At 39.4% G+C, this 11,834-nt stretch overlaps 1 protein-coding gene across 2 annotated transcripts in view; it reads right to left on the bottom strand.

Moving 5' to 3' along the window:
- The window catches only part of ROS1 (ROS proto-oncogene 1, receptor tyrosine kinase), a 70,405-nt gene extending 64,462 nt beyond the window's left edge, over positions 1-5,943 (bottom strand). For both annotated transcript variants that reach the window (XM_061366189.1, XM_061366190.1), the window contains exons 1-4: positions 5,645-5,943; positions 3,856-3,909; positions 2,148-2,207; positions 1,449-1,475 (exon numbers count right to left, since the gene is read on the bottom strand). In XM_061366189.1, the coding sequence (XP_061222173.1) occupies positions 1,449-1,475; positions 2,148-2,207; positions 3,856-3,909; positions 5,645-5,767 (264 nt within the window). In that variant the 5' untranslated portion in view covers positions 5,768-5,943. The remainder of the gene's footprint in view (positions 1-1,448; positions 1,476-2,147; positions 2,208-3,855; positions 3,910-5,644) is intronic.
- Between the last annotated feature and the right edge of the window lie 5,891 nt (positions 5,944-11,834).

Consider the following 11,834-nt stretch of genomic DNA (forward strand, 5'->3'; position numbering starts at 1 on the left):
AAGTGCAAGCATTTAATAAGTTTTTTTCCAATGTTTTTTATTCCGAGAAATAAAATATTTCCAAGTTAGTTATCATTACTGATAGCAGACAAAGATCAGGATATTAGCAGACATCAGTTACCTACTGAAGCTTTTGTTTACAACCAGGATTTGTTTAGTTCACAGGGGATAGTGTCCCCAGATTACAAGCTGATTCATTGTGCCTTCTGCTTCATTTAACAGACATTTCTGGCCGTTTGTTTTTTGTCGTGTTTTTCATTCTTCTGATTTTTGTCCAAACCATAGATCTAATTTTTGCTTGAGGTAAGAGGATTACTGAAGCTCCCAGCCTTACAAATTTTGAGGGAAATTTGCCATCTGCTCTGCCTGAAAATAAGAAATCCCACTCTTACTCCCACTCCTTTCCCCTGCACACAGCAATGACCTGATCCTCTGCATGCAGTGACCTGGTGCTCGCCTGACCATGTGGGGAGTCAAGTCAGCCCACTGATTCAGTGGAAAGATAATCCCACAAAAGCCTTTGCAGAGTTAGTGCATATTGTGTGGCCAGACAAGCAAAAAAACCAACCCAACACAACAACAACAACCCACACACACACCCCAATTCTGTTTCTACAAAAAAATTTGGTTACTTCTTGGGCTGTTACTACACTCCAAACTCACCATTAAGCATATTTGTAAATCTTTGTCATGGTCACAGTTTCACAGATTAGAAAAACTTTAAAAAACCCAACCCATTTAATGGAATTTCTGGCTTGCCAATGGGTCTCAAGAGCCCCCAACACAATCCTGCAAACATTTCATTCCCATCCTACATTCTATGTTCATGCTAAATGGTCCTCAGAAAGGCATTGTCTTTAGCAGTATTTTATTGTGTCATACTTATCACTGTAAACACCAGTGCATCTGCAGCACAGACCAGGCACTCCCCATTTGAGATGTCTTTCTAAAGGACAACACATTACCCCTTACTGAATAGCATTTTACTTCATTTGGACTGTTGACCCAGTCAGGAGTGTGTTTTGTCTTCTAGCTCCCACTCTTTGTTTCCAGTTCTCATCAAGCTGGTGTCAAGCTGGTTTCTCTGTCTTTCATAGCATTAATGAAAAACTGGATAGAGCAAGACTCCTGTGAGAGCCTAGAACACAGTTTAAATACATCTGCACTGCATTCCATACTGGTCTGATTAGTCTGGTTAGTCTGCTTTCTTTAAAGCAATATTCTTTGCTACACACCAGTTTTTAATGCAAACATGCCCTTAGCCACCATGCTGGAAAGACAGGATTCAGGTACTTAACTCATTCTTTAGCTTTAGGGAGCACAAAACAATTAGACCTGGATTGATAAGATTCATGTATCTACACTGTATTTCTTAGCACTGTGTGGACATACTAACCACTGAAATAATGATTATTTTTTTTCATTTGCTCTGATAGCATTTAGCTTACCTCACATGCTCTGGTGTATGTCTTGTTCTGCCAAGAAACAAATGAATAAAATGTGGGATTACTATAAATACAATCACAGAGTATTTCAAACACAAAATAATGGTTAATGAGAAGTGTCTTACAGTGAAAGTACACTACAAAACCTTATCACTGGGAAAAATGAAAGAAGTGAAATCCACACTTGAAAAAACAGAAAGTCAACATTAAAATGGTGCCAAGGATTAATGAGCTTCAGGTGTTCAAGAGGTCCAGAAAAAAAAAAAAAAGGCAGTTTAAAAACTACAATGGCAGCTGTCCCAGACCAATGTTAATTCTGGTTTAGTAAAAGCAAGAAATGAATCTAGTAAAGACCATGTGCTTTATTTACACCTGCATACAATTCTGAGGTAGGCCTCAATAGAGTAAAATCCTGAAAAGCTCTACTTTCTCGCTGCCTGAAAATCTGGGTGAGTGGTTGAGCTTAATGAAGGGTCAAATGTCCCCACATTTTAGCAAATACAATGAAAACTTTTGACAGTACAGATAACTCCCATAGCAAGAATTATTAACTTCATAAAAGAGAATTTATAAACATACTGAGAGAAATTACAGACATTACATCTTTTCATAGAAACACTGTTCTGGTTAAGTTTTCCACATCTGCCATACTTGATGGGCTGGAGAAACGTGCTGTAGAGGCAAGGCTGAGGCAATACTCACACATTTCAGTGGGCAGTTGATTTGCACTGTAGCGTTCCAAAACTGACATCCCTGTGTGCACTGCAAAGACAGATGGTGGCATTAAAAAGGACTTGGAAAGCACATTTTTAAAGAGACAAGATGCTCCAGCTCTAAAAGTGAGGGCAATAGATCCATTTCCAGCTGCAGTAAAATAACCTGTATGACCAAGTCATTTAGCTCCTTCGTGCTATGGTTCCTTAGCAATAAAATAGGCTTAAATAAAATAGCACTTAAACTCTGTAACAAAACCAGTAAATATACCAAAGTTTATAGGTACTCTGATAGTACAGTAAGGGACTTACATTGCATAGTGCCCTCTCAATGTAAAATCAAATATAGAGCTGAAGACAAAATAAATCATTCTTTGAGACTGGTTTGTGCAAAACCGTAGATGCTTGATTACCTGTTCAGCTTTCGTAAAGACTTGGACACTCTTGCATATACTGAGAACACTAAAAGGACTGCAGAATGTGAATATCAGCTGAGGAGGGTGCTCAGCTTTACACAGGCCGTGGGAAAGGGCTGATGCACAGAGACAGAAGGAGCCCTGGCTAAGACAATCCGTGTTCACTCTTGCTCTGGGAATGAGTCACCCAGTCAGCTATGATGTGTGTGGCCAGTGCTCCCTCTCTCCCAGCTGTATTTTGTCACTTGTCCTCTGTAGAGAAGTAACAAATAAGCAGTATGCAGCACATCCAAGCACAGTGCAAAGCTGTTCAACACAAGCCCCCCACTCTCCAACAGGGGAGGCATCAGCTTTTAAATTATGAGTTTTCAAAGATGTTATAAATGTTATGTGGTTTAGATTTGTTGTTGGATCTTTCTTATTCATTCTGTTCCATCCATTTCTTAATGGTCATGTACATTTATTATTTATTTTAAAGGGAAGCTGGAAGCCTCATGAAACAAGTAGTAATACTTGATAACACTGAGCAAAGATACACAGTAACCTAAATAAGCAAGTCAACATTGCCATGTATTATCATGACAGCACGGACTTTTATGGTCCCAGCATCATAAATGACACAGCCTTGCTAGATACCAGCCGTTGAGAGTCTGCTTCCCACTAATCTCTGTGGAAAATATTGATGACTGAATTCTTCACTGCTCTTCAAGTGGTATGTATAACCAGCAGCTTGAATTGCATGTGAAATATGCACTACAAGAACATCAGCTGAAGTTTTTGCAAAAATGCTGCCACAGAAAACTCATGTCAAGTTAAAGAGGCTCCCCAATAGACAAAACCATTTGAAGTGCTACAATACTCTAATTTTTCAACAATTGCCATTTTAAGATTTCTCCCATCAAATCACTAGGAAACAAAATAAACTACTTTACTGTACAAAGGTAGTTGAATAAAAACCTTGGAGATTTACATTTTGGAGGGAATACTATCTTTGACTCATTTTCTCAAAACTGAGTGATTATGAACTTCGTAGATTACAAATATGAACGTGACTCACAGCAGAGAACCACACTTTTTACACATTTTCTTTAAGCAAAAAAGATAGCTTTGTCTTTAATAATTTGAGCCAAATCTCAGCACACAACCTAATGACTTATGTCAGACAGGCAACTGTGCTCATTTGCGTGAAGTCTTTGACAATATGATTGATCATTGTACCCACTTTATTCAAATAGCAGTAACATAAAATGTCAGTAATTAACAAAGTAAACCATTACTCACTGCTCCAGTGATGTCACTAACATTGCAAAGGTTAGTTATTCCAAGTTCTCCTTCCTACAAGAGAAATACATGTATTTTTATGGAGTCAAAATGTTTCCCCCAAATTATTTTATTAAAATATATTAATGCATTGGTTTCTTGTAAAACACATTTTCTTTGATTAATGTTTCCTAATTTGAAGAAATTTATTGTTGACACACCAGTAGCTTCTCACTTGAGACTAATTTCATGGTACCAGAAAGACATTGGCAGAACCAGTTGTTGTTAATTTAATCTCAGGTAAGAACCTGGCTCTCATCTCATGTTTCTGGTTCACTGAGTCAGTAACAAATCCTTCAGAAATATGTTGGGAATAAATGAGAAAGCCAAGTGGCTTTGACCTCTTGGGAACAGGAAAAACCTTCCTTGAAGCTAAATCCCTTCTGTCTGGTCTCCTTTTGAAGGGGTTTTACTCAGCCATATGGTGACCACCATTCATTCCTCCTCTGTCAAAAGTGCTCTTCAGCTAAGGTGCTTAGTTTTCCACAACATTCAAATTGTGCAAAACCAGTTACTGCTTGTGAAGTGAGAATGATTTGAGGATGTATCTGACAACCTTCAAGAAACTGAATATTAGGTCTTCAGTTTTGCCCTGCAAAGAGGTAACAGCACCCTTAAAAAAATAATTTTCAGGCAGATATTTTCAACAGACTGGGCACATGATGACAATAGTGACAGTCAAAGGTGTCACAAAGCAAATGGGAACACAGCAAGTAGACTGGAGGCAAAAAATAAGATGTACAGCTCTCAGACTCCAAGATTGTATTTTTCTCATCTGAATCCCTTACACAATACATTCACTGAACATGAATGTGATTTTCCTGTCTTTCAAAGCTGAGAGGAAGAGCAATTTATTTCTTATTCTGAATTAATTTAAGCTTAAATCAAAGGATCCCCATTAAAGTTATCATTGCATGATAGGCTTTTATCAGGAAAAGCAATTAACTCTTTCACTAGTGCAAGAGTTAGAAAGGAACTGTCAGACAAACGTATGACATAAAACAGAGCAGGTGAGTCTTCTGCAGTAAGTTTCCACAGTTAGTTAGCCCAAGGCACAAAATGTCCTTTTACAGAGCAAAGGTACATGGCCTTCTAAATAACATCAACATTTCAGGCAAATAGAAACAAGGAGGGAACTCCTGAAAGTCTCATGAAGAATTATTGTTTGGATTTGAGTGGTTCTGCTTATCTCTATTGTGCATCAGTAGAAGGAAAAATAATAAATTCCACTCAGCTACTCAAAGGAACACTAAGAAACCATAAGATTAAGCATCCAATCACTTACTTTAATACTTAAAGTTCTATCCACAATTTAAAGGATACAGGACTTAAAAAAGAAGTTGCAACTAGTTCATTATAAATGCAAACCAAAGATACCAGATAATTTCTTGTAAATTTACACGTTTCCTCAGTTTGCATAAGAAAAGTCATAGACTAGACAAACTGATAAGTGCATGAACTGAAAGAACAAAGGTTTCTCTCTTCCACCCTCCAGGGTCTTTAGCACTTAGAGTAATTTCAGGAGCTGCTGGAACATAAGTGTATAAAGAAAGTACAAGATGAAAACCCATGCAATCTGGTTAATGGGATTTCTTATTTACCAGGTTCCACAAAACATTAGTTCTCAAACTCTGCTTTTACTCAGACACACTATTTAAAATAAATTAAAAAAACATACATAGTAGGAAGTTCCTACGGTGCTAACAACCATCTATGTTGCAAAAGATGAAGCACAGTTTTCAAAACTTACCAGGTTACTCGTACATAAGTTTTGACAGTTTCTTGAGAAAGTACAGTTCACTGCAGAAATCCATACACAGGAAAAAACAGCAAGTCTGTTTAGCGGGAGACCCCACAGGCAAGTGTTCCTCATAACTTAAACAACTGCATCTGTCAGTCTGATTCTTTCCTTGACTTGGCCATATGAACTCCTTTCAGTCTAGATGATGGAGATGCAACTGCTAAAGTTGCTTTCCGGTTTATTAAATAATTTTTAAAGCCTTCTTTACACACTCCTTTCCTTTAACTGCTTTTCAGCTTCCTGGAGCACTGGTCTTGCAATTGCACAACATCTATTCAGTTTCTTATTAAACCACTGAAACAAAAGAGTAAACCAATGAAAGTCAGCATATCTCCTTACATAAATACCATTAACGCAAAGAGGAAACTGACTGCAATACTTCAAATCAGGTGCCCCGAGCAGCATGGGAACAGGAAAGAGTGAGTGAAAAGTGACTTAAGCTTCATTTCTACTGCAATTAGGCGATTTCTAAATATTTTCAAGTGGATTCGGCTAAGAAAATTTCTTTGTGATTATGAATAACCTTGTTAGAAAACACTGCAGTTCACATCAGTCAGTATAAAAATGTTAATTAATTCTCTATTTTAATGACTGTTTCCAAATGTTCCATTTCCACACAAAAATACCACTCAAAACAGATGCCAGCCTGCCTTCAGATACAACACAGACACAAACTAACCAGAGCCAGTCTGCTAGGGATTCTATGTGAGTAGGCACTAGTACTAGAAAGTTTGTGCCCGTATCATGGAATAAAATTGAAGCTGATGGATAAATCATGCATCTGATTTAAAGATAGGTGAATAGTCCTACATTAAGTTGGACACTCACATTGAAGAGGTCAGTGGAAATTCAAGCTTAAGATACATCCAGCTCCCAGTCTTTGGCACATCTCTCTTGTACTGACAGAGCTATCCAGAGCCATTCTGTGAACTGCAGTAGGAAGTTGATCTAGCTTACATTTATATATGTATATATAAACAATTTCTATGTCATATTTGTGCATGTATTATGCATTATAAATAAAATGTGCTATTTTATAAATAGTATAGCATTCTGAAGATCAGTTTGAACTGACACACCCTCTTGTTGCTGCTTAAGAAGGGGACCTGCTTTTCTATCACACCTTTCCAAGCCCCACTCACTTGCCAAGCAAACATTCCTGCAGTCATGCAATAAACCAGGCTAAGAATCTGGTTAACACTAACCCAGCAACAACTGAAGTGGATTGCTTGGCATTAACCTGATAGTGTTCTCTCTGATTCAGACTGCAGCACAGCCCCATGTGCTGCTGTGCCCGCGCATAGTAGGTGAAAGGAGCTAAAAGCACCAAGGCACAAGAAAAGGATAAGCCAGGCTATAGAGAGTCAATGGATATTGCCAAGCACATAGGTCAAAGGTGGACAGAGGAAGAAGCAGGCTCATTTGTTTTATTCCAGTTGTGCTGGGAAGCATTTGGGGGTTTCCTTGTGCATTATCTCAGCCTCCTCACCGTGATTCAAGAGAACTCCTAGATAAGAGTAAGAATTGTCTAAGATGAACTTAGCTTTTGGCCAAGGGCTTTCAGCTACACAGATGAGGGGGAGTTACTGCCCCGTTTTCTTGTCTGTTCTCCACTCCAGAAGGATGCTGCCCCCAATCCAGCCCACCAGCAAAGCTGCTCAGGAGGAAACTCCTTAGCTGCAGCCAAAATAAGCCAGTTTAGTCTGACTGCTTAAATCGTAGCTCTTTGCTAATCCAGCTCATCTTGGCTGAAGAAGCTTTGTCAGAGCTCACATGAGCAGAAAAACTGAAGAGGAAACTGGTGACAGGCAGATGTAGGCTGCAATTTCTTCTTGAGACAGAGCACTTTGTGCTTTGGGTAGATCTTTAGGAAATTTAAGACCCCCAGCATATTGTCTCTAGGGCTAGTAGGTCTACACCAGTAATTTAAATGTACCCACATACCTAATATGTACCTAAGCAGGTGGCATGGGGTAACCCGCATCACAAAACCACTCACACTCCAAGAGAAGATAGCCACAACTGAAATACATACGAGAAATGGCTCTCAGGTTTTATTACTGTTACAAACTGTTCCTGGATATTATTTGGGCTAGTGTTGATGTGGACCAAAACCAGTCAGGGACAACAGTTTAACAGCTGATCTATGTGGTCACTCAAGACTAGGAATGCTGGCTGGCATGGATTTACATTACTAGCTTAGCTGTAGTCCAGATAAACAAATATGTCTAAGTTCAATCTTAAAAAAAAAAAAAAAAAAATCTTTTAATTGCATTTAATTATTTAATAGGGTTTTTTTTTGTTTTGGTTTGGAGGGGTTTTTTTAGGAACTAATTGATTATTAGGACATCTTGGGTCTTGTTTGGGGGTATATAGGGAGGAGCAGTGGGATGGGAGAAGGGATTGAGTTAAGAACCTGGTTAGGAACGGAATCAAGGTGCATCTGAAAGCCTGAAAAAGAACTTGGCAACCATATAAAATGTTGGCGTTTGGCTCTTAGGGAGAGGAAACTTGCTTACTATCAAATACACATAACTAACCTTTTATAGGTGGAAATATTTGCTATTAGTGATGCTGATGATTCTTGTCAGTGAGCATTTGCACACTTATATATGTGTAGTACATGCATGCCTTGCCCAGATGGGCTCTAACCAGTAATGCAATATAGATAGTTAACAGAACAGAAACATTAAAGACGTTATTCAAATGAGCAACTCTTTACATGAGGCAGAAATTTGTCTTAGACTTCCAGCACTGTTTTCCACCAGGTGTCACTGTAACATGTCATAAACCAGGACCTTCGAATGAGAGAAGGCACTGAAATGTCTCCTTTCTTATGTTCCTTCTAACACATTGGCCGAACAAGCACTAGCAGTCACCTGAGTCTTTGGATTTGTCACCTGAATTTCAGGAATGCTTCAGAAGAGAGTATTTATGGTCTTTAGAAATAGAATTTTAAAAGGAGGTTTTGTAAAATGTGTAAATGATGGAGCGTTAAGTGTTATTTTTAGGTGCATCGCTTTCACAAAACTGCAACCTGTCACTGAATAAGGGATACAAATTTTCTGAGATATCATTAATAAACCTTGACATTTATATTATAGATCTATGTACAGAACATGATTTCCTTTATCCCCAAACCAGTGCAGGGAAAGGATCTGCAAGGGAGAAGACCATGAATGAGGATTAAAATAGCAGTGTAGTGAGTGACAGAGAAAAGCAAACTCTATTACAATTCCCTACCTGAACAGCAGTATATATCACAGCATCTCACAAACTATGGATTCATCTTTCAAACTCCTCTGAGAGCAATAAAAATATATACAGACAAATGATCAGCCCTGATAGCAATGTATATGTGCTATCATATCTTAAGGAGAAACATGCACATTATTACTGCCACTAAAGCAAGTAATTATTATCTTCTTTATACCTGATCCATAACAACAAATCTTTCCTGTATGTAAACATGTATGTGGTTGTGCATACCTATACATGAATGTTATAAGTAGACTGATGATCTAAGACATAGAGCTTTAGGGTTCCACTGCACTTGCAGCAGACTGAAATTGTCAGCTCAAGGTGGGTTGGCAGCCTGTTCTGCCATTCACCCTAGGGCACAGACCCCTACAGACAGAGAGATCAGTTGGGAAGCATGTCCTGGCCTACCAGAGGTTACAGCCCAAGACATTAGCATGAATCGATGCCAGCTTCAGGTTATTGTAATACGCCAGAGCAAAAGCTCTCACATTTCAGGGCAGCTCCCAGCTGACGCAGTCCAGGACCCATGCCATCATATCTGCACCAGTGGCAGCAGCCTCCACCAAAAAGGTAGGCCAAGCAGGTCAAGGCAGTACCCATGTCAACAATTTCTTTTTAATCTGCTCCTGTGCACGAGCCAGGCACCTAAAATCTCATCAACGAAACACTTGACCACTTGCCGCCATTTAAATACATCTGTATGTAGTTTCACAAAACTACCACACAGAGCAGCAATCAGGACTGCAAAAACAGCAAAGGGGATGGCTGAGGAGGCAAGGAGTGGGACAACCAAACCCCTCAGATGTCTGTCTAATCTGGACTGTTTGTGTTCAGTTACATAGCACTAAAAATTCCTTGAACCACATTCATGAGTCCTATCTTGATAGTGGGGAAAACTGGGAGAGGTGAGAGAGACTTGTCAATCCAGCATCCAGCCTACAGGGCAGAGCAATGAAAAGGAAAATCTCAGCTTTTACTTATTAGTTTCTAACCCCTTTGTCTCGTGGAGGTAGCCTTGAAAAGATATGCTGATGTGAAACTCTCACTAGTGGTGATGGATTTTCACTCTTTTCCAAAGATCACAGATTATTCTCATTTTCCCTTCAGCAATGGACCCCCATTAGCTTTTGAATTTCTCAGTAAGTGCACAAGAACCCTAAGGGCAAAAAGCTTCCCTCCAATGCCCCTGCCTACCTCCCTTTTATTTGTTAGTGCAACTGCTAAAAGCAGCTGTTTGTCTGGCAACAGTAGCCAGTCAGTCAAGGAGGGCTTTGCACAAACAGGGGGAAGACTGTACAAGAGAAACCCCCTGGAGTCTGGCTCAAGATTTATATCTATCTCTACAGATTAGAGAAGCCAGGCTGGGAATGGGGGAGAAACAGACTGTTAAACTGGATCAAATTGGAAAGACAGTCATGCATGAGATACTTAGCTAAACCAGTGAGGAGACAGGGATTTGTTTCTATTGATATGCAGTAATGATGACTGGAGAAATGTCTCATTAAACGATGTACAATGATGGATTTCAGACTAGGCAAATTTGAGCTGTGGAGATTAACGATAACAAGAGATGTGAAAGCTAGGCCAGGATAGAAAATGTAAGGAATGCTAAAGGGTGACATGAATCTATAAATATGCCGCTAAAAAATTCAAATCTAAAAATAAATAAAAGAAAAAGAACACTTCAGGGGCTTACTAAACTGTGTTTCTTTAATTATCCTATATGACATCAGGGGAGAAAGAAAGCTAGTACAAAGTGACAATAAAAACCTTGCTGTTAAGTAGATAAAGCTTGCATTGCTTTTTTTATTGCTTTAAAGAGGATAGGTTGGCAAGGTATTTGCAAAGCTCTTCAGAGATTTGTTCAAGTGTATTATCTATTAGGTATCTTCTGATCGTTATGAATCAAACGTGCAGTCTGAAATCTGAAGAAAACTGGATTTCAACAGGGCAACAGTTTTAGTGTAAAATGGCCTGATGTAGCATGTCTGAAGGGGACTTCATGGGAAAAAATGTGCAAAGGTTTTTAAAGAGGAACAGAAGGAAAGAAGATTGCATACTGCACAGGGAGTAACTTACTGCTCTGAGCACGCAGATCAATGTATAAGAAGATATAAAGCCAAGATTGGGAGAAAAATACAAAAGGAGCAGAAGCAGTAGCATAGAAGAGATCTTCAGAATAGTCAGATGCTAAGCCTGAATAGGCATAGATTCATAAAAGGCTTTACCTCTAACACCTCATGGTTTCCATGGTATTCCAAAATGCCTGAACATTTCATGTCCCAGTAGTTTCATAAAAAGAAATTGCTCATCCAGCAATCCAGAAGAGAGCCCAACTGCATGGATTTTCTGACAACTGGAGAAGCTACAGTGCCCATGGAGATCCATGGAGATCCATGGAGACAGGATTTAGCAGGGGGTAGATTTGACTATTTCAATTACCTGCCTGTAAAAGTGTGCTACTAGGGTGCTGTTCAGATACAGTGCTCACTAACCTCTTAGTAAATATCTAGAGCTACAGTGCCTCTCCCTCAAAAGTTCCTGTCCTCCTCTCCTTAGCTGAGCACTGCCTCTGGGTACAGGCACTGGTCCACAGGGTCAAGTAGCTCCCTTCCTCCAAACAAGCATGAGTGAAGCCACTCACAGAGCCTGTCCTAGCCTCAGTCAGGAGCAGGGCAGCCGGCAGCACCATAAGGCACCTCACTGGGGACAAGGATAAGCCAAGGCCACTGACCCAAGCCTGACATCTCCATTGAATGCCATAGCAGTCACTTGAATTTAGATGTATTGATTTTAAATTAATTACAATGCTTTAAAACAGCCCAAGTATCTATCTGCCCCAGCCATGTGTGCTGACAATGCATGCTGTCAGACCCTC

Source organism: Neopsephotus bourkii, unplaced genomic scaffold (assembly GCF_033783945.1).
Source record: "Neopsephotus bourkii isolate Nb327-2 ecotype Australia unplaced genomic scaffold, CSIRO-AGI_Nbou_v1 NB_1314, whole genome shotgun sequence".
Taxonomy (NCBI): Eukaryota; Metazoa; Chordata; class Aves; order Psittaciformes; family Psittacidae; genus Neopsephotus; species Neopsephotus bourkii.